The sequence below is a fragment of the Hippopotamus amphibius genome, chromosome 9 (assembly GCF_030028045.1).
Source record: "Hippopotamus amphibius kiboko isolate mHipAmp2 chromosome 9, mHipAmp2.hap2, whole genome shotgun sequence".
In the NCBI taxonomy this organism is placed as follows: Eukaryota; Metazoa; Chordata; class Mammalia; order Artiodactyla; family Hippopotamidae; genus Hippopotamus; species Hippopotamus amphibius.
This window is the reverse complement of record NC_080194.1, coordinates 140,744,746-140,767,107: the sequence shown is the minus strand read 5'-3', so window position 1 is coordinate 140,767,107 and position 22,362 is coordinate 140,744,746. Positions and strand designations below refer to the sequence as shown.

Below are 22,362 nucleotides of genomic sequence, written 5' to 3'. Positions count from 1 at the left end.
GAGCTAGTTTCGACCTCACATGCCCCCTGAAGTGGTCTCGGGGTCCTCGGGTGCCTCTGGGAAGCACCCTCTCAGAGGCACTTCACCAGCAGAGCCTGAGCTTTGCGTTCCTGAGTCTTACCCGGCCTCTCCTCTGGCTGAGCAGCTGGGCTCGCGGTCCCCAGGGCTGAACCTTTAAGGTTTACGTTTAGAAGCGCGGCTCGGCTAACCTTGGCATCATCGCTGGTTTCACTCGCGCCTTTCATTTTCCTACCGTGATGTGCCGGTTACAAGTTGAGAGTCAGTTCCGTTGAGTGCTTGGAGTCAGTTTCCTCCTGAGCCAGTGAGCAGGTGTGTTTCTCTTATGGAGAGAAAAATCAGGGGCGGCTTTGAAATGTCCCGGCCGGGGACTCGGGTCTGGGACCTGAATTCTGGTTCTGGCCGCATCTCCAGTTGGTGGGAGAACTGGGGGCAGGTCTCTGCAGCCTCCTCCGGGCCTCATTTTCTCTGTCCGTGAAGCCCGCCCTGTGACGTGGCAGACGTCTGGGATGACGGGGGGGAGCAGTGAGTGATGAAGACCTGTGTTCGCCAGGCCCCGTGCCCAGCAGCTGGGCGTGCGTGATTTTATTTAGCCCTTAGCGATTTATGAGTAGATCTTTTCTTAAACTCTGTTCAGGTCTCCAGCCATAGCTCTGCTCTCAGCCTCGGAATTTAGCCCATCATCTCACCGTTCTCAGACACCTGTCTCGGAAATAACCTAAAACACGAGGGCTCTGCTCGAGTGCACAGTGAAGTCGTGCTCTGAAAATGCTCTTACACGTACGTGTGTATAATTCACGCATAGATAAAAGTTATGTACAGTAAAATGAAGCAGCCACTGTGGAACACAGTCTGGCGGTTCTTCAGAGTGTTCAAGGTTTCCCTTAACCACCCAACGACCTCACTGGGTCGGGAGGCCCCCCCCCCGACACTCATGCGGGAGTGTTCGTGTCCGTGTTACTCACGGCCGCTGCTGAGTGGAGGGGAAGGTGTCACGGCCACACGGGGGAGGGTGACTTGGGCATAAAAAGGAATGAAGTGCTGACACCTGGGACAATGTGGACGACCCTTGAAAACATGACGCAGAGTGAAAGCAGCCATCCCCAGAGAGCACACGGCGTGCGATTCCAGATGTGAAATGTCCAGAGTGGGCCGACCCTTAGAGAAGGAAAACAGGTAGCGGCGGCCAGGGGCTGGGGTTCCAGGGAGTGACTGCTCGGCTGCGCCCTGTCATGGGGGTGCTTTGTGGGGTGATGACCGTGTGGTGGAACGGGGTGATGGTCACACAGCTCTGGATACACCAGAAAGCACTGAATTGTACGCGCAAAATGGGTGAACTGTGTGTGTGTGACTTACAGCTCGGTGAAGCTGACACCTGTGTGAGCAGCACCTGGGAGCAGCTGCAGGCACGGTGGCCAAGCTGTCTCACCAGCCGCGGGGAGCCGGGCCGGGCGCGGGGCCCGGGAGGCCCTTCCACCTGCGCTGGGACCGGAGCGGTGGGCTGTAGACCCGCGTGAGGCTGTAATAGTTCATAATCCAGCCACATCAACGCTGTTTAAGAAAGAAAAGCGTTTTGGTTTGTACCTGGAGATCTTCATAAAGTAAATATAATTCCCAGTAACATTCTGAATAAAAACAGTGGCCAGCGGGTTGAGCGGGTGCGGCAGAAGGGCAGGCGGTGTCCCCGCAGAAGGAGGCGGGGGTCCCCGCCGGGGCCCCGGGCCGCCCAGGCCACTCCCAGGCCGCTGGCCTCTTCATCGGGGAGAGCGTCTTTGCGGGGAAAGTGGTAACTTTGAGACTGGCTCTTGCACTCTTGGGCCTTTCATCAAGTGTCACAGAAAAGGACTTCTGTTTACATCCGTTTATCTTAGCGCCACGGAGTCGGATTGCGCGCTGGAAACCTCAGAGGCCCGTGAGGTTTTGCTGCCCAGATCCTTTCCTTGCGCCCCAGCGCTGGGGCGGGGCTGGCGTGTTTACAAACAGCTGCCCCCCCCCTCCCCGCACCCCCCCCTCCCCGCACCCCCCCCCGCCTCCCCCTCCCCCCCCCGCCTCCCCCTCCCCCCCCCGCCTCCCCCTCCCCCCCCCCCCCCCCCCGCCTCCCCGCCTCCCACCCCCGCCCGGGGCCCCCTCCCTTCGCCATCGCGTCCCGGGGAAGTGGGCAGAGGCGCGGAGAGACCCCGGCCCCAGGCGGGCCCCGGCAGCCGCCCCCCTCCCCCCCAGTGCCCGTCCTCGTCCCTACCCCCCCCCCCCCCGCGGTCCCCGCCCCTCCCCTCCCCCCTCCCCCGCGGTCCCCCTCTGGAGCATCTGCGCCCGCAGCAGCCGGGTTGCACGGCGCGCCCCGGGCTCGGCTGCGGAGGCTCGCAGACCTTGGTGTGGGTCGGCTTCCTCCGGAGCCGGCTTTGTCGGGCTCTGGGCCCCTGCTCTGGCGGCTCAGGGAGCTCGGGGAGCGGCTGTACCGGGAGGAGCGGCCCCGCCCCGCCCCCTCCCTCCTTGCCCTGGCTGCCGGGGCGCGGCCTGGGGTGTGCGGGGGAGGGGGGGTTCTTTCCCTGAAATGCTCCACCCAGAAGATGAATGAACGCTCTTTGAAACAAGTTCTGCTATCTTAAGCAGTGTTTTGTTGACTTTTTTTTTTTTTTTTCTATTTTGCAAAGAGCTGTTGTCTTTAGGAAAGAACAGATTGGTTAATCATTTTCTGGGTGTTACAAAAACAGAGACCTGTCCTTAGAGCTACAGTTTTAGGAAAACTGCTGAAATTCAGCCAGAGAAAGGGCGCAGCCCAGAAAGAGAGCAGCTCATGTTTACCAAGAGTAAGCGTTTAGAAGCTGTTTTTCTTGAGGAGTGCTTTTTTTTTTTAAATCCTTCAGTGTTCTTTTTTTTTTTCCATTTTTGTAATTTTCATTGGAGTATAGTTGGTTTACAATGTTGTGTTAGTTTCTGCTGTACAGCAAAGTAAATCAGCTGTTATATATATGTATATGAGGAGGCTTTTCTTGATTTTTCTAATACAGAGATCAAAACCCAAAGTAACTTGTTCTGTGGAATCTGGCCAAGGTTAGCGGAACACTGTATGAAATAAAAATTAAGCAACCGACCTCAGAACCTAAACCACTGTTACCCATGATCTTCCAGCCCAGTCCTGCTTCACACGGCGTGAGATTCAGCCCTAACTCAGTTTGTAGTGTTAGGTGTCTAGTTGGGAGGTCATCAGGTTGACGGTTAGAAGCGCTCTTGTGTTTCTGGCAAACTTTAGATCCTTCGTTGAGAGTGAGTTATTCTGCTGCAGTTTCCAGCTGCAGTGTTTCCTCGGTTCTCCACGTGACCCAGAGAGGGGGATGCCCGCGCAGGGGAGTCCCAGCACCTGTGGGTCCCCCTCCCACACCTGCACCTGTGGCCCTCGCACCCCCCAGCCCCACCCACACCCACTCGGTCCCTTTCCCCATCTGAAAACTTAGGAGAAATAAAAATTAGTTCATCTGTACAAAAAGGTGCAGCCCTCCGTGTTCTTTATAGTTTCCGTTCTGCCTGCGTCCGTGCCAGGGTGTTTTTTGGCTTGAAACTGTTGAGAGGAAGTTGACTGGGCTCGTGCTTTGGTCTCGTCTCCGTTGGGGCGGGCCTTTCCCAGCTCTCAGGCACATCTTGCGGTGGGGGGAGGCCCTGAAGGTCCCGTGTAATGTGTTCTTAGGTGTGCCTTCTGGGTGACGCCCAGCCTGCTGTACTGCCACCGAGAGCACTTCCTTTCCAGATTGCAGATCTGGGTTTTGGGAGGGAGATGTGGGGCCACCTGCCCCCCCACCAAGGGAGATGCACTTGGTACGTCTGGGTTCAGGCCAGATTCACTGATGGTTCTCACCGGGACAAGATGTGTTTCAGAAACGAGTTAACCCGAGTTGCTCTTAGGGAGCACAGACGTTCTTAAGAAACTGGCCTCTGTGAATTCCCCTTCCCTGCTCTTTACTTTCCTCCAGGCCACAGACATACTACGATATACGCGCACTATACGCAAATCAGATGTTTCAGAAAATGAAAATCCTGCAGTGGCGTTCCTGGAGAGAAGTCCACGTTTGCAGGTGCATCTTTCTCTGTGAATGTGCCCAAGAGCTTGTCTGACGGCTGTTAGGACTTCGGACTTCTCCCCAGAAAGGCCCTGTGGAGCTCAGCGTGTCCCACAGCTCGTTTTTCCTTCTGTCCCTCTGTGTCTTGGGCTCCTTTCTGTGTCACCGCATTGCTTGTGGCTGCATGGTGGACTGTTTGACATGTCCTGTACTTGGTTGCCCAGTTCCCCACCGAGGGCCGTGTGGCCATTTCCAGTTTCTTAGGCTCCTGGGTCTGAGGTCTGAAATCAGGTCTGGTCTAAAGTCGCCTCTCTGAAGTGTCTAAACGGCTCATGCCGAGGCCATTGAGCTCTCAGGGTTGATTATTTTGTGTAAAATACACACGTCAGGTCGTGAGTCACAAGATTTAAGAACAGTGATAAACACAGAATGGCCTCTGATGTGCATGCTGGGCCGGGGGGGTGGGGGGGAGCACTGGGAGGGCAGCACCTCCGTTCCCCTCGGCAGCAGCCCTGCACGGCGTGGCCGTGCTCTGGCCCAGCCTTGCCGTCCCGCTTTGCAGATGCGGAATCCGGGTGTTCATCGTGAGTAACTCTCTCCAGCAGAGAGGGTGGAACGACTGGGCTATGCGTTCCGTGGGTGCCCACAGGGAGAGGCAGTACTGATTTCATTTCCAAGGTTTATTCTTATCAAAGTAATACGCACACGTGATGTAAGACAGCAGAGGATTCTGCAGGGCTGGTGATGGTGAAACCCTGGTCGCGCCCGGCCCACGCTCACCCCCGTACCCCTCGGCACCTGCTCACGCTCTGGTGTCACAGTTTCAGGTCACGCGCCGACTTCCTGTGGGAGACAGGACTTGGCTGTCCCTCCCCCGCGCCCCCACCCGGCCATGAGATCATGTCAGAAGCGTTGGTGAATGTCCTCCATGCGGCCGTGTGACGGTGGAGCAGCTCAGCCTCTCCTGGCCCGTGCTCCCGGCAGTTACTGCAGCCCCGCCTCTGTTCGGTTAGATCCCCTGGCACCTGGGACGACTGGCACGTCCCGCCCATGTGTGACATCACCTGGAGCCCAGGCCTCCTCCCGCCTGGCCCTGAGGGGCGGGGGTGCTTCTGACCCTGGAGTCTTCTTCCTCGCCATCCTGCGAGTTCCATCTCTCCTGACTCCCCAGTCTTTCCCTTTCCTGACCTACTCCTTCCTTTTATTGGACAACATCATCCAATCCTGGCAGAATGGGACAGGAAAGGTAAATTTGTTTGTGAAAACTTCCACACCTGAAAATTATCATTATTCTCCGTTCACACTAGGTAGGTGGTTTTCCTGGGTAGAGACTTCTGGGTTGGAAATGCTTTTGTTTTGAATCGATGTCGCTTTCTAGCTTTGAATGTCTGTTGAGACATCTGATGCTCCCGTGATCCTGGCCCTGTTGCACACGGTGTGTCCCCAACTTGGGGGGTGGGGGTGGGAACTTGGGTCTCCTTCGTCAGCAGCACCTGCCCTGTCTCAGCAGGGGGGCCTGGGAGGGGGCTGGACGTTTAATGGGACCCTTTGGATCTGAAGACTCAGGTCCTACAGTCCTAGGAAGTTATCTTCTTATTTCTGTGACCTTCTCTCCCCCTGCATGCTCTTCTTCTTTTCTCACCTTTTTCTTCCTCTGTCCGTCCCTTTCTCGTTTCTGCTTTCTGGGAAATTTCCTCAAGTTTCTCCTTCCACCCTTCATTGAACTTTTATTCCTCCTCTTTTTAGAAGTTGTGAGAGCATTTTCCCTTGTTCTCCGGAGTCCCCTTAATGGTATCCTGCTGTCATGATACAACCTCTTCAGCTCTTCGGGGCCATGATCACGCTGCTTTATTGTGTGTTTTTGCCTCCTCCGCGGCCCCGTCTGCGTCCTCCGAGCCCCCACGTGTTCTCTGTGTCCTGCCTGGTAGAGCTGCCCTCCCTCCAGGCAGACCAGGCGCGGGGCCAGGATGGAGGGGCCACACTGTCCCCACGCGTACGTGTCCCACGTTCCCACCTCCATTTCAGAGCCATTCCCACTTCCTTTTTTTTTTTTTTAATCATTTCTTTTTCATCGGAGACCATTCTGCAGCTTGGAGTAGATCTGAGGCAAACTGTGCCATGAGCAGACTTTCTTCAAGTGGCTGAAGCACTTTATGAACAAGTACTGATGAAACGATACGTTTCTGGTGCGGGGCCCAGAGGACCCGCCTGCCAGGAGGCAGGTGCTGGGGGGGCAGGCCCAGAGCCTCGCGCCTGTGTGGCTTTCCTGTGGCCCCAGGCGCAGCTGGACCGCCAGGCATCTGAGCTGGGTAGCAAGGGGCACGGGGCCGGGGGCGGATGGTTGGCAGGAGCCAGGAGAAGGCCCAGCGTGTCTCCAGGGACAGTGGCCTTTGGTCAGGTCTGCTTTTCTCAGCTCGGTTCTCACCCTCGTCGTGGCCCTGGACGCACTCTCTCCGTCAGGCTGCTGTGAACACGGGTGTGGTGTTGTTGCAGGTGTGTCTTGGCCGGTCCCAGGAGTCACATTCTGGGCCTGGACTGCCCCAGGGCCAGGCGCGTTTGTCCTGGTGAGACGGGGGCCCAGATGCAGGGCAGCCGCCAGCAGGACAGGTCAACAGGTCAACCGTGAGCCGTCCCCACTCCTGACCCTAAGCCCTTCTCGCCTGAACGGAAGTGCGACTTAGGAATTGTTTTTCCGTAAAAGGGGGGAGTCCATGACGGACGGTCTAACGTGCGTGGTCCACGTCTCTCCCACTTTCACCCTCAAGGCGGGAAGAGTGGTGTTTACCACGTGACGTCTGGTGCTCCCAGGCTGCTCGGCCTTTGCGGCTTCACCCCGTCCCCAGAGCAGACTCCCGACCCCCAGTACTTGCGGAGGGCGCTGAAGCAGGTGGCTCTGCGCGGAAGCCTGGCGTCCTGGGAGGCCTGACGTTGCCTCTCTCCCGCCCTCCAGAGATACCGTGTGTGTTTATACGGTGGGAACCTTTCCTACTTTGCTGGCGTCAGGGAGTTTGCCGTGGACTAGGAAACTCCCTCGGGGGACTCTCCATGTCCTGGTCAGTTTCCCTCAGGTGGGAGCCCCCCAGCCCCCACCCCCACGGGGCCGTTCTTTGAATCGCGCATTCTCAGCCCAGGGCCCTGCTCCTTCCCCTGGGCGTGTGATGCCAGGGCGGCCGGGTACCAGGCACAGCCTCTGGGCCGAGGCCAGCCCTCGGGGACGACTGAATGGGGTTTGTTGAGGCCGGGGTGGCTGCGTGTGCGAATGCACGTTCCCCGGGCCAGGGCTGCCGGGCCCTCTCGGCCTCAGTGGTGCCCTGTCCCTGCGGACGCGTCCCCAGGACGGGCTTGTCCGCTGTGGAAAGCGGTGTGGAGGCTGCCCGGCCTCGTCTCCCGTCTGGGAGCCGGCCTTGCCAGCCTGGTCCTCGTTTCCGCTCGACATCCTCTGGTGGGGGAGGACAGCCTTTTCTCTGGGTTTTGTTTTTAGAAGGTTAGATACAAATTTTCTGTCATCTTTTACAACATGTGGACTTGGGACAGGCCGTGGCCCCCGGTGCCCAAGCCCAGACGTCGCTCTCTGTCACCTGCACTGGTCAGGGTGCCCCGTGGTCACACAGGTCGGACGCCAGCGAGGTTTTCCCAGACCAGCCCTGCGCTGCCCGTTCCACCCAGCCGGACGCTTCCTGATCTGTGTCCTGATCTGGAGGCCGGTGTGTTTCTGGGGCATGGTGCTCGCCCCTGCGGTCAGAGCGTGGACCAGGCCTGGTGTTTCGGCTCATGTGTGTTCGCGTCCAGAAGGGGCGACGAACGCGTCTGGGGCTGGAGAGCCGGTGCACCGGGGCTTCTGCGCTGACGTACTGCAGCACCGCGGCGTTGGCGGGAGCAGCACAGAGAATCTCCAGGGACCCTTCCCCCCGGCCCCCGTCAGGGTTGCCGACCGTCGAGCACCGTGTGCCGTGGCACTTGGTTCCCGGGTGGATGCATTTGGAAAACCTGCTGCTGAGTGTGTTACTAGTAAGACACTTTCCCTCCTTCCCACCTTCCTTCACAGGCTTGGGTTTTGTATGCTTGGTTCAAAATGAAATTCAGAAAGAGCTGCTTTTATTACTTCTTCCTACCTCTAAACAGCTCATTTATGGTTGTTGGTTAAAATTTCTATACTCACGAAACTTGCCTGTCTCTGTATTTGGGGAATCTAGTGGGGAGGAGAGTGAGAATCTCAAGTGAAAGATTCCGTGATATTCCTGCGTGGATTGTGTGGGTTCCAGACCAAAGTGGGGTCTATTGTTAATAGCAGTGCCGGGTTTTCTCAGTCAGTGTTTTATGTTTTCATTCATCCCTTCCTGCACTCAGCAGCTCTCTCTCGAGCCCCTCCTGTGCACCACAGACAGAACCCCTTCCGAGGAGCCAGGCAGGGGCGCCAGCGGTGGCAGCCCGGCCGGAGAGGAGGCTCTGCGTGTGTGTCCCGGAAAGTGGCACGGGGGCTCTCACATGAGCTGGCTTTGGACCTGGGGGTGTCTTGTCATTTGGACAATGGGGCGAACACCTGGGCGCCTTCTGGGGGTGCTAGGGGGTTGGCCTCAGAGGCCTCCTGTGGAGGCAGGAGGCAGACGCGGGCGGCTGGCCTCGGCACGCGTGGGGGTGAACGGCAGGAGGTGGGCGACCCCCAGGCTGATCAGCTCCCAGCAGGGGCGCCTTTTACCTGGGTTTGTGCCCCACTTTGAGAGCTCGCGCTGGTTTTCTCTGAATGTGTCTAACTTTCAAAATCAGAGTTTCGACGTGGTTTGACGCCTGCGGTCCTCCTTGTTAGCGGCAGGCACTGGGCCACGCCCGACGCTGCCACCCTGGGCGGGCAGGGGGCCAGACCACAGGCTGGTCGGCCCTTGCGGCTGCCACCTGGGGTGGGGGGAGCCCTGATGTTTCCCGCCCGTGGATTGGCTTGCAGTTTCCAGCCGGGGATGAGCCCCTGGGAGCCCGCGGGTTGAGGCCGAGACGGTGTGCTGCGGGCCTGGGAACCGGTCGGGGAGGCGGGCGCCATCCTTCCTGTGCCAGGCCCACCAGGCGGGTACACGTGCCTTCCGCGCGTCCCGGCCTCTCCTCAGGCGCCACCGTGTGGCCGAGTGAGCGGACTGCGGCCGCGTGGCCGCCCGTAGAGCAGTGTCAGGGCAGTGGGGACGGGGCGGTGTCATGACCTCCGTCCCCGCACCATCCAGGGGCCCTGACGTCCTGTAGCACGGAGGCCGCCTCCTTGGTCTGGGGTCAGAACTCAGGACGTGTGCTTTTTCTCCACAGTGTCCCCAACTCCTGCCCGGCCAGCCCCCGTGGGGCTGGGTCCTCCGGCTACCGCTTCGTCCAGAATGTGACCTCAGACCTGCAGCTGGCGGCAGAGTTCGCCGCAAAGGCCGCCTCGGAGCAGCAGGCCGACACGTCCGGAGGGGACAGTCCCAAGGTCTCAGCCCTCAGCGCGGTGGCTGGTGCTGGCATCCCCGCCCCTCCTTCCTGCCCTCCTCTCGTCCCGTCCGCAGGGGCGCGGCGGCTGCAGAGCGTACTCACAGCCTCTGAGGAGGATGCCAGGCTCCCGCCTCACGGCTCCGTCTTAGCTCATCCCCGTCTGACAGCTGGTTTTAAATCCGTTGGCAGAGGAAGTGAGAAATTTCAGAATGAAACTGTGATGGAAACCTAATTTTTCCCTCACGAGGCAGACGTGACTCTTCCTAGTGTAAAGCACGTTGATGAAACAGGCGGAGGTCGTGGGGATTGGTTTTCGTAGACACCCCGCGAACCTGTGTCCCCGTTGGAGGGTGTTCTCCGTGAGCCCGTGGCGTGCTGGGGGTGGGGGTCGGGCTGGAAACGTCTCTTCGCGGGCTAACCCTGAGTCATCCGTCCTCAGGACGAGTCGAAGCCGCCGTACTCCTACGCGCAGCTGATCGTGCAGGCCATCTCCTCCGCGCAGGACCGGCAGCTCACGCTCAGCGGCATCTACGCACACATCACCAAGCATTACCCCTACTACCGGACCGCCGACAAGGGCTGGCAGGTGCGGCACGCCCGGCCCCGGCTCTGCGGCCGCCTTCCCGGTGACCCCCGGGGTGGGGCGGGCCCGTGCCCCAACGGCCCTGCCGTGTCCAGAGCGAGCTCCCCGCTCGGCGTCCGGAGACGTAAAGGCGTTTCCAGGCTCAGCGTGCGGGTACTCCTGTGCTGACCTGGAAGCACGCTGCCCTGCTCTTTGCGGACGGGGTCTCGTGTGCGTTCGTAAGACCGATGCCAGCGTTGGGCACAGCCGGCACGTCACAGCCGCTGAGGTTTCCTCCACGGCCACGCTGCCCCGCGTGCTGGTTGGCTCAGGAGTGTTCTGAACGGGGCATCCCCCGGACCGGGGCTTGTCCTCCTGTTTTGCTTTTTCTCCAAGGGGTCGTTGTAAGCCTGTGCCGGATTTTCACAGGAAAAGCCACTGCGAAACCTCTGTGCTTCCCCGCTGAGCAGCCCCCTGCCCCCGAGGAGGCCCCTCCGGCTCGGACCCAGGGCCGTGGTCTCCCGGCTGCTGCTCTCAGGTCAGACCCACCGTGACCGGTGACTCTCTCTGCTTTGCCCACAGAATTCCATCCGCCACAACCTCTCTTTGAACCGCTACTTCATTAAGGTCCCTCGCTCCCAAGAGGAGCCCGGCAAGGGGTCTTTTTGGCGGATAGACCCCGCCTCGGAGGCCAAGCTGGTGGAGCAGGCGTTCCGGAAACGGAGGCAGCGGGGTGTCTCCTGCTTCCGCACCCCCTTCGGGCCACTGTCGTCCAGGTAAGGCCCTACCCCGCCACCCTGGTGGCCACGGCCGCGTGAACCCCTCCGCCTGTTTCGGGAGCCTCTTGGGCCCAGGGAGCCCTGAGCTGGGGAGTGAGCAGACACAGCATCTGCTCCTCCACGTCTGTCCTCAGACACCGGGGTGAGGCGCGGTGGGGACGGGGTGGAACAGGGAGGAACAGAGGCAGACAGGGGCCCCCCTCCTGCTTCATCTGACTCGAGCACCTCTCCAAGGAAGGCCTCTTCTGAGGCCCTGACCGCTGGGACCCCAGCCTGTGTCTGGGGGACACAGCTCAGCCCACACAGTGACCAGCGCTGCTCGTCACTCGCAGTGACCAGCTGGCAGCAGTGAGTGGGCTTGCTGTGTGTCCAGCACTGCCCAGGAAACCCTGCGGGAGGAGGGTCTGTGAAGGAGCGGGAGGGGCCCGTCCTGAGGTCACATTGGTGGTTGGGAACCCGTCTCGTGGGGTAGAACTTGCATGGGGGGAGGGGTCAAGAAGGGAGCCCCCAGGCCAGGACAGCGCAGCAAAGCTTGGCGTTAGCCGTGTCTTGGGGAGAGGAAGCCAGGGTGCCTGTGCCGGGGCGGAGGAGCAGAGCCGGGTTAGAGGCCCCGACGGGAGTCTGGACCCTCGGGGTGAGAGTCAGGGCCGTCACAGACACCAGGACGGGAGAGTGACCCGGTGGCTGCTAGTCTGAGCATCGGACCCAGCAGATGCGGCCTCGAGGCCTGGGCGGGAGGCCGTCTCGCTTTCTAGCCCATCCTGGCAGTGCTCTGGGCAGGAGCTGGGCAAGATGCTTGATTTTAGACCCAGGTGAAGGGTTCGATGGCTCCTTTGCACGAGACAAATGGCTGGGCTCCCAGGACGAGCTTTGCTCTCTGGGTGTTGAGTTGTCTGGGGTAGGGGATGCCCGTCGCAGCAAAGCTGCTGTTTTTCACCCAGAAGCACGAGCCGCTCTCCAGCCGGCCCTTCAGGAGGCAAACGCTCTGAATCGTGGCCTTTGCCGGGCCTGTAACTGCCGGGTGATGTTGCTTTGCCGGGCGGCAGGTGGTCCCTGCAGGGAGTCAGGGCTGGAAACCCCTCGTGAGGGCAGAGAGGCACCAGGAAGAGTGGGGCGAAGGCAGCACGTGGGGCGCGGGCGCTGAGACGCCTCCTGTTTTGGCAGACGCCGGCTCTGCTTCCTGTCCCGTGTACTCATGGGTGGTCCCGTTCTCCCCTCCCAGGAGCGCCCCAGCTTCACCCACGCACCCCGGGCTCATGTCCCCGCGTTCCAGTGGCCTGCAGACTCCGGAGTGCCTGTCCCGGGAGGGCTCGCCCGTTCCGCACGACACTGATTTTGGGTCCAAGTTAGCGTCTGTTCCCGAGTATCGGTATTCCCAAAGCGCGCCCGGTAAGAGGGGTCTTGTCCTCTGGTGTGATGTGGGGAGGGGAACGCCAGGGTCCCCGCTGACCCACGTCCCGCCTCCGCAGGCTCTCCCGTCAGCGCCCAGCCGGTGATCATGGCCGTGCCACCCCGACCACCCAGTCTGGTGGCCAAGCCCGTCGCCTACATGCCGGCTTCCATAGTGACGTCCCAGCAGCCCTCGGGCCACGCCATCCACGTCGTGCAGCAGGCCCCCCCGGTCACCATGCTCAGGGTGGTCACCCCCTCCGCCGGCTCCGCCAACGGGTATGTCCTCACCGGACAGGCCCCGGTGGGGGGCACCCACGGAGCGGCGGGCACGGCCGTGCTGGACCTGGGCAGCGAGGCCAGAGGTAACGTAGCCGAGCGGTCACCTGGCGGGGATGCGTCTGGCTTTCGTGGGTCTCCCGACGGTGGAGCCGTCCGCCTGGGCCGCCGGGCTGCAGAGCCCAGGCGTGGGCGCAGGCTGGCGCTGGGCACAGGGGCTCTTGGGCTGCTGCCTCGCCTCCCCGCTGCTGTGTGTTGGGAAGCGCGTCCCGTGGGGCCGCGCACCCCCGCTCTGAGACGCTGCTCCCGGCTGCAGCACTCAGGTGCACGGTGCCCCCGGGCTCAGTGTGGGGCCTCAGGTTGGAGTCGGAGGAGGCTTCCTGTGGAGCCCCCAGCAGGGGGTCCGTAGAAGTCATTCAAAGTGAGAAACAGTCACAAAGTCCTGAATTAGAAATCTGGGCCACAGGGAACTCATGAGGTAGATGTTGAAAATGCAGCCAGGGCTGCCGGAGGCTCTCGAGGGAACACTTTTGAGGGAAGCAGCACCTTACTGACTGCTGACCTCCGATCTCAGCAGCTGCGTCTTCTTTAATACCGTCCTGACAACACATGCATTTTGGCAAAAGAAAACAAAGCGTTGGCTCTAAGCGCGCATCATTTCATTCCAAATAATACACTTTCTTTCTCAGATTAAACTTGCTTTGGTTAAAGTGCAAGGTATTTAAATTTTTTCCTGAAATGCTGTTACTTGTTTTTCTCTTGTTTCAAAACATTCCATTAGTGGAAGTGTTCTGCTGAGAACCAGAGTCTTTTCCCAGTGTCCCTGCTTCAGAACTGCAGCGCACCTCCCGTGCGTGGACAGGGCCACCCCGGAGCCGCAACGTGGCTCTGACGCACGCTGTCCCCGCAGGCTTGGAAGAGAAGCCCACCATCGCGTTCGCCACCATCCCCGCTGCCAGCCGCGTGATCCAGACGGTGGCCAGCCAGATGGCCCCGGGGGTCCCCGGGCACACGGTCACCATCCTGCAGCCGGCCACGCCAGTGACCATCGGGCAGCACCACCTTCCGGTCCGGGCCGTCACTCAGAACGGCAAGCACGCCGTCCCCACGAGCAGTCTAGCTGGCAGCGCTTATGGTGAGGCCCTGCCCGGCATCCGCTCCCTGGCTTTAGCTCTGTGGTTTGACCAGGGTCAGTGCAGCGAGAACGTTTTCCCCGTTGACCCGGTCGTCCAGTCAGTGTATGGAGCCCCAGCTGTGTGCCGGGCCCTGGGCTCCGATGCCAGGGTAGCCCCAAGGGAGCAGGAGAACCCCCGGTCGCGTAGCTCATGCCCTGCGGCGGGGCGGGGGTGGGGGAGTCAGAGAGGGAGGTGAGCCCGCACAAGTGCCCTGAGGGCCATGCAGTTAAAGCAGGAGGGCGGGGCGGGAGGGGAGCCCCACGGGTGCAGGCAGGACCTGCAGAGGTGAGGCGGGAGCCGTCGCGGGGGTGGGGGGGGGAGGGGGTCCAGAGGGGCCCTCACACAGAAGCAACGGCAAGAGGAGGCGACAGGGACGCAGGCCCCCCAGGCTGGCAGCGGGCAGGGGCCAAGGAGGGGCTGGCTTCTACCCAGAGGTGCCAGGCACGCCGGGGAGCCGGGCTCCTACGTCACGTAGCCTTCAGGTGGCGACATCGGCCTGTGTTCAGAACAGGTCGCTGCTGGTCCCAGTCGGCTTTGCAATGTGAATCTCTTCTTCCTCCGCCCCAGCCCTCACCAGCCCCCTGCAGCTCCTCGCGGCTCAGGCTAGCTCGTCCGCTCCGGTGGTGGTCACGCGGGTGTGCGAGGTGGGGCCCGAGGAGCCGGCGGCAGCGGTAGCAGCAGCGGCCACCACCACCGCCACCCCTACCACCGCGCCCTCTGCCTCTCCCACCGGGGAGCCCGAGGTCAAGAGGTCCCGAGTGGAGGATCCCGTGGGGACTGTGACCACGCAGGCCGGGGTGATCACGGCTGCCGGCCCGCAGGGCCCCAGTACCGGGGAGTGACGTCACCGGCGTGGCGGTGGAGTGGGACACACGCCGAAAGGAGTTGTGGAGCTGGACCCAGGCGGCCGATACCAGCGCCGCTCGGACGAGATGAGGAAGCTCCACATGGACCGAGCTCGGTGCCAGACGGGCAGGACGGCTCCCTCTGCTGTGCCCGGACACCCGCGTCCTCCTGGCATCTTCTCTCCTGCCCTGCTCTGGTTTAAAACAAAACACATAAACACGTTCAGACAGCTGATTGTATGATTCTGGGAATTCTTTGTTTTCGTTTCCTTCTCCCCCAGCACCACCTCTTCTCCGCAGGCCTTTAGTCGAGGGCGTGGGAAGAAGGTTGTAGCTCAGCATCTCCAGGAGTCTGTCCAGGCGGCCCCGGCCCCGCGCAGAAGCCAGGCTCCCAGAGCAGCCGTCACCCCGAGGATGGGATGCAGATGCAGCCTGGCGCAGACCGAGGCCTCCGAGGGAGAGCACGGGCCTGGGGGTCCAGCCCTTGTTTGTAAGAGATTGGAAGTAGCCGAGAGAAAGGTGACACCACCAGATTTCAGACCGTCCTGTGGTTTCTTCTCCTAAAAGTGACAAAGCATTGGCATTAATTGGACAGAGGGGAGGGGCCTGGTTTGGCTTTGGGCCTCAAGCGTCTCTGGTTTTGTTGAGGCGTGGAAACCAGGCTTCATCCTCAGGCGGAGACAGACCCAGAAGGGGTCATCTGTTTTTGAGGTTCTCGTCGGTAGACCGTTTAACAGCTGTAGGTTTGGGCTTCTTACTGGCATTAACCCCCACAGAGAGTAAACCTGCCGCTCCGTCTGTTAACTTCAAGAAAGATCGACGGCCTCCTGGACTGGTGTTCCCGGCGGAAAGCTGTTCAGGTGAGAGATCCACCCGAGGCAGCAGGCTGCGGCGTCCGGCCTGCGTCCCGACCACGCTGCGGTTGCGTGGCCACTGGTGCTCAAGGGGGAAGGAGGTGGCCAACCCGACAGGAGGACAGTCGCGCCACGTGGCCCGCGTGGCCCCCGTTTCCCTGTGGCTGTGACGAGCGGATGGCATGCGGCCGCTCACCAGGCTTTACCACCAGGTCCCAGCGTCTGCACCACCTGCCAGCCTGCCACCGTCTCCCATCAGACCCGTGGCCCCTGCCCCAGCGCCGGGGGCCCCGGGCTCGGCCCGCAGCTCCGGCCGGCTCGGTGGGACCCGCACGCCCCCGGAGACGCGAGCAGAGCGGGGCCCGCGGCCCCTCGGCGTCTCTGGGGAACATTCTCAGGAAACGGGAAGCGCCTCTCTGTGAAGGGTGGCTTTAAACCCGGCCCGGCGGCCCTTCCGCACGCGCCCCGGGGGCCCCGGCGGACGCGGTCTCTCCGCTTAGGCGCGCCGGCCGCGGGGCGGGGGTGCTGCTCACGCCTGGCCCGGACAACGCTGGCATGGCGGCCGCGCCGCTCACCCTCACGAGGGGCGACGCTGTCCCGGGACGTCGCCCAGGCCCGTTCCCGCCGGCCTCGGACCCCGCGTCTGGGCCGCGTCGGGTGTGGGGCGCGTGAGAGTGACTGGGGCCCCGGGCGGGCGCCGCGGCACCAACGGCCTCGCCCCCGCGGGTCCTCGGCCGGGGCTCGGGGTGGCCGTCGCCTCTTCCCCATCGTCGCCGCTCGTTCCCGGGGCTGTTGCTCGTGGGCCACAGGCCTGCCTCCTCGGGTGGGCTGGCGCCGTCCCCGGAGGACAGACGCCCGGGGCGGTGGCCACAGGACGCCCTCGGCGCCGGGCGCCTCTGCCTGGGGTGGCCAGTCTGGCTCTGACCCTGTGCTTTCCTGACTTCCGAGGTGTCTTGGTTTCCGTCTGTTATCGGTGATGAGCGCGCTGTTTATTCTGGCTGTGGTTCAGGGAGGAGGGGGGAGGGGGTGACTGGAACCGGGAGGGGAACAGGACAGGGTGTCCTTCGGGGACGTTCTGCCACGTGGAGAGCTTGTGCCTTTTTAGCTGTTTCTGGGAACGGGAAGAAGGGGCCCCGCAGGGGGAGGCCTCGGGGCACCTGCCACCTCAGGTTCACAGTGAGTTTCTGGGTGGGCTTTGGTCATCTGACCAGATGGCGCTCCTGGCTCCCGCCAGCCCTTGTCCTGGGACTGGTGGCCAGGGGGCCCAGGAGTGGCCAGCTCCCCAAGGAAGGTGCACGTCGCAGCCGGAAAGATGGCCGACGTCCTCAGAGCCAACCAGGCGATGGTCCCGCACCCCTCCTCCACCCTGCCGGACCCAACCGTGGAAGCAGGAGCACCAGGCCCGAGTGACCAGGAGAACCGCAGCCCTCAGAGCCTGGCGGCCGTGACCCGCCACAGGCATGGGTTGTGGCCCGTGGCTGACCCAGCGGAGGCTGGGGAAATAAGTGAACGTGAGTCAGCCTGGCCCGATGCTGGTGTCACAGCGGCCTCAGGGCACCCGGGGGCTGGAACGTGCACAGGGGACCGGCCCGGCAGGTGCAGCTGGGGCAAGGGCACTTGGGCCCCTGGCGGCACCGCGGCTGCCTCTGCATCCGGGTACCTGGGTCCAGCTGTCTGGCTGTGCTTGACCAGTCACCACCTTTACCAGCACCCGATACAGGAACGTGCGCTCTCTGCACAGGAAGGAACTCTCAAGAATCACTACTCTTACATAGTTGAGCGTCTGCCCCGAGGCAGTTGGGTCCAGCGTTGGAAGTGGGGAGGGCTGTGCCCCGGAGCTCACCAGCTGCTAGGACAGTACCTTCTCCTCTCCGGCCGCTGTCACGCAGCTCGTCAGCCCCAGGGTGGACACTGAGTGTCCCTCGTCTGCCATCTGCGTTTCCCCTCATGAAGCTCCCAGTCACATGGCGCTGTCGAGGGCACAGCCTGTGAAAAGTGCTCAGTCTGTCCGGCTCCCCTTCTCCTTAGGTCCGTAAGGGGTGCGCAGCCTGAATCCCTCGTGAGGGCAGAGTCATGCTGGGGCAGGGGGTGGGCCCGGGCGGGACGCCCTTCTCTCTCCTACTCGCTCTCTGCAGGGGGGCCCCTGGTCTCCCTCTGATGCCTGGTTGGTTCATGTTTAGGGTTTGCTGTCTGTGGGAGTTTTTTTCTCCACCTAAGAATCAAGCCAAGTGAAAAAGGTGAAAGTGGATTTCTGAGTTGCTAAAGGCACATTGGTGATTCTCAAGGTGGGAGGGAATAGGTTTGGTGGGGCCCCCAGGCTGCCTGGCCCCTTTCCCGGGTCTCGCTGGTCCTGGCGAAAGACTGGTTTGAGGTTGCAGGCATCGTTCAGCTAATGCTCTCATTTCCTCTAAAGAACGGTCTGCGTGGACCATTCACGGTGAGCTGCCTGGCTGCCGGGACATGTTGTGTGGTCTCTGTAGACAGAAACCCCTTCATTGACAACTTGGAGTTCAGAAGGAGTAGAAACGTTTCTTTTGGCCTTTTTTTTTTTTGGTCAGTCTCTTCTTTTATGGAGTCAAAGAACAGACCAAATATGAGAGTGTGTTAGAGAAGACAGAGGTGTTTGAGGAGCTTATAGGGTTTAGACTTAAGTACCGTTGATGCAGGGGAATGAGCTGTTTTTCTCCAAAAGCCTCCAGTTCTGCTCTGCCCTGGGATGGCTTTGTCTGGGATGGGGGCTGTCGTGCCCCCAGGAACGGGCTTCGGGCGCCACCGAGCACGCGGCCTCCCCTTGCTTCAGTGCTGGGTAAACAGTGCACTGCTTGTTCTAGAATAAGTTACCAGAAATGACCGTGAGGCTCTGCAGGTAGAAACAGCCGGAGTTGCTGCACTCTGTCCACACGTGCTGACAGTGAAAGCGGCCTCCAACGCAGCCGCTCAAAGCCGCCCTCGTGATACCTCTGCCCGGAGGCAATATTATTTAACAAGCATCATTTAAATTATTCACATGTGCTGCTATAAAGGTAGGACGGACCCAAGAAGGAGGGGAGCCTGGGGTGGGGCCCAGCGGTGGTTTCTGCCCGTGGTCCTCAGGTTGCTTGCCCGTGTGTTGTGAGCTCTCATCTCACCAGTTCCCTTCCCAAGGCCTTGTTTCCCACGTGTGGGTTCAGCAGGCCCAGGACGCGGCCCTTCCCATCGCGCCTTCCTGCCCTTCCTGCCGCGCTGCTCCCCACGGTTTCCTTTACCCCTGAAAGCTGCTCCCTCTGCGTCCGAGGGCGGGTCCGCGCCCGGCACCTGCAGGTGTCGTCAACCATCGGTCACTGCGCCACCCTCGGGTGGCCTCATCCGATGGCGAGGGTGTCCGTGGAGCGCGGGGCATCGCACACCACCAGCCGTTCCTGTGACCGGAAGTAGAGAACAGCCCGTTTACTGAGTGTTCAGGGACAGTCATTTTGCTCTTACAATGAAAAGAAGCAGTGGTCACTGGCCGAGTCGTCGTCCCCCGGCACCGCCGGGCCGTCGGGGGTGTCTCTGTGGAAGGCCCTCCAGCTGGGCACAGGCCGGGGCTCAGCTCTGCCACCGCGGGGGCGACCCCTCCTGCCCCCGGACCCTGTCCTGCTGTGCCGTCCCTGTCCCCTCCACCCTGGCGGTGGGGGGAAGGTTCCCAGGGGCACAGAGCGACTTCCTGTCTCTAGGTTTGAGGAGACCCCCGGTGTCCCCATCACATCGGAATGAACGTCTGAGCAGCTGCCGCGGGAGGTCCCATCTGTTGGGGAACGTGTCCCTGTTCCCACCCTGAGCGCAGGCCCGGGCCCGGCACGGTGACCCTGCCGCCCGGTGACAGGAGGCCTCCTGCGGGCTCACCGCTGACCAGGAGCGGGGCGTTTGTGCTGAGACGAAGATCTCTCCTTGGGCTGAGTGAGCCTCAGGACCCGCAGTGTCTTTTCCTTTCCCTAACGGTTTTCACTGCTCCGTATTTTAGAGCAGCGTGAAGGCAGCAGTCACTTTGTCTTTCTTTCTCTCCAAGGAGGGACCCCACTCAGAGGACTTCACTGATTCCTCGTACCTGCCTGTCACGCTGGTAGCAATCGGGAAAAGGTCGTGAGAAGACAGACTCGGGGGTGGGGGCGTGGAGCGGAGGAGGCAGCGGACACGCGTCTTTATTTTGGCTGACCAGCTGGCTGCTGGCGCCACGGGACCACCCCCCCACCCCCACCCCTTGGCCCGGAAGAGCCGGGGTGTCTTCAGGGTACATCCTCCGGGTTTTAGGGCTCCCTTTTACTTCCGAGGGAGACGTAAGAGGTCTCCAAGCTCCTCTTACCTTTTTGCCCCGACCCAGTTATTTTTGAGTCAAAATAGAATTGGAAGAATTCTAGTTCATTATTCGTTATTTGAGAATCTTTTCCGGAATCGTTGGCTCATTTGATTCATCCAGATATTTATTGGTGGTTTAGTTGGTGTCAGAAACAGTAAAAAGTGCGGGGGAGGCCAGACCCAAGAGGGACACAGCCGTTTAGATCTGCGACCCCCCTGGGTTAACATTTCAGTGGTCTGACACATTAAAAAGATTCTGTGCTGCTTATGTGAAGGTTTTTCTTACCTGCAGTGATAGGACTCGCTCCTCTGAGCTGTTGCCCAGAGCCACCAGCGGCGCTGTAACCTGTCCCCAAATTCTGAACATATTGGCTGAGCTGGAACGAGGCCTCTGACTCTGAAAGGGATTTTTTTGTGTGTAAAGTTAACTGGCCTAAAGTAACTAGTTCGATGCTACAACCTGTGTCCTCTTAAGATCTTAGCCTCTAAATTTCTGGGTTAACTGGTCCAAAAAAATTTTTTTAATAAGTAAAACTAGGATTTAAAAATCCAACACTTTAAGTTTGGCCCTTCCCTCCTATCTTCCTTTCAGGAAGGGCTTTCTGGATACCTGGTCGCCCGGAACTGACCTGGCTCGGTTCCTAGTTCAGGACAGAGACCCGGGAGGAAAGAGGAAAGTGTGTCCCCGATTCTTGCTTACACGCAGACTCTGACCCTGGGCAGCTCCGCGCACGTCGGGGAGGGATAAACCCAGCACGGTTGTTCTTTCTTACCTGACTGAGAATTCTCCTGTAAAGGTCGTCTGGGGGTGGGTGTTGTTAGGAGCGTGTCTGTGTGTGTGTGTGTGTGTGTGTGTGTGTGTTTTTACGGTGGCTGTCTAAAGTATTTTTCACAACATGTTTAATCATCAGTGCTTTAAAAAGCGGTGGTGTCCTGTAGAGTGGGGATTAGGTTACTGAGCGTTGGATGGGAAGCTGAGGTCATGTCGCGTGGCCGTGTTTCACCACCTGTGAGTGTGACCTGGCCTGTGGGACGCCCAGGGGGAACAGCACACACCCCCTGGCACAGGGGCGGGAGGACGGGGGGGTATCCACCGCTGCTGGGCCGGCCTGCGTTTTCATTTCAAATGGGATACAGTATTTTTTTAATAAGGAGCCATGCTTTTTTTTTTAAAAAAGTTTGAGATCTGAATGTGATTTCTAATTGTACCAGACGTTAATGTTTTAAAGCTATAACAAAGTTTAAAATTTCTACTCTTGGTTTTTCACTTATTTTAACTGTTCTTTTATCTATTAAATTGTTGTATGTGGACGGGGAAGTTTTGTTTCTCCTCTTAGCATTTGTTTCTATAACCAGAAATAAAGTTATATATTAAAGAAATGAGACTGGGCTCCGTGTGGTCTTGGGAGCGGCTGCCGAGGGACAGACGGACAGATGGGCGGATGCCTGGACGCGCAGCTCCCCCTCCTCAGCTGCAGGGAAGTCACCACCTGCCCTTCTTGTGGTGCTGCCGGGTAACTGACGATCAGATCACCGGAAGGGAGCGCTTGGGCACCTGTGCTGCAGGCTGCCTCTGACCTGGGATTTGATGAGCGTGTTTTTGTCACAAATCCGTCGCTGTCAAGCTCCCTGGTGTTTGCTCGTGGGACTCATCCCCTCATCCAGCTGATAACTAACATGTCTTTTTCCGATTTCACAGTGGTCCACGGTGGTAACTAAGGTCTGAGCACTCCTCTTCCTCCCTCTGGTACTCACTCCATCACTGCTCCAACTGAAGCCTTAACGCAACAGTAACAGAGTAATCACAGGTCAGGATTTTAGCCATGCAGCAAGCAAGAGGGAGAATAATAAGTTTGGGGACCTACATTGGCTAATTAGCATCTTTTTTAACTGTTTAAGTTTCTTAAGTTTTGTTTCTGATTAAGGCAATCATTTCTCACTCGTAAGACCTTAAAATAGCATTTTACACAAATGTACGCTTTTGTAAGAAATTGTAAAATATCCCCCTTGGTGATATCACTTGAGGGGTGTGTGTGTGTAGACAGAGCAGAGCTCTGAACAAAAGCTAAGCTACCCTGTGAACCTGGGTGTGCACCAAAGACAAGGGAGTGCTTGTCTCCACCGGACGCCAGGTCGTGCGTCACAGCTGTACTCATTATTGCCAACATTTGGAAACACACCAAATATTCGTCAAAAGTAGAACGGATAAGCTGTGGTAAATTCACACTCACACACTGATTAGAAGAGGCAGTAAGAAGGAGCGGCTGTAATCCTACAACACAGAGGAGCCTCATGGCGTCACGGTGAAGGCGACATGCAGTTCTGTCGGTTCCATCTGTATGAAGCGTAAAAAGAGGCACACCTGATCTCTGGTGACAGGAGTGAGGCTAGCGGGCTGCCTCTGGGGAGGGGAGCGGGTAGGGGGCATGGGGAGCCGGCGGGGAGGGGGAGGCGTCCTGAATCCTGGCTGTGGCCGCTCAGCTTTGCAGCAGCCTGTGCTCAGATGTCAGGAATTTTGAGAGCTAGCTGTTCACCAAAACCATTATTCAAATTTCAGTTACATAAACTTAGCGATGTAGAAAATTACCTTAAGAGCCAAGGTAATAAATACTCAATTCATCACTTAGTATCATTTTACTATTACCCATGC

General features: G+C 59.7%; 1 protein-coding gene across 1 annotated transcript in view; it reads left to right on the top strand.

Annotated features, from left to right (window-relative positions):
- The window catches only part of FOXK1 (forkhead box K1), a 62,088-nt gene extending 41,002 nt beyond the window's left edge, over window positions 1-21,086 (top strand). Inside the window, exons 3-9 of the mRNA XM_057748550.1 lie at window positions 9,357-9,513; window positions 9,955-10,101; window positions 10,660-10,853; window positions 12,079-12,245; window positions 12,326-12,610; window positions 13,435-13,659; window positions 14,267-21,086. Of these exons, the coding sequence (XP_057604533.1) occupies window positions 9,357-9,513; window positions 9,955-10,101; window positions 10,660-10,853; window positions 12,079-12,245; window positions 12,326-12,610; window positions 13,435-13,659; window positions 14,267-14,541 (1,450 nt within the window). The 3' untranslated portion in view covers window positions 14,542-21,086. The remainder of the gene's footprint in view (window positions 1-9,356; window positions 9,514-9,954; window positions 10,102-10,659; window positions 10,854-12,078; window positions 12,246-12,325; window positions 12,611-13,434; window positions 13,660-14,266) is intronic.
- The last annotated feature ends 1,276 nt before the right edge of the window (window positions 21,087-22,362 follow it).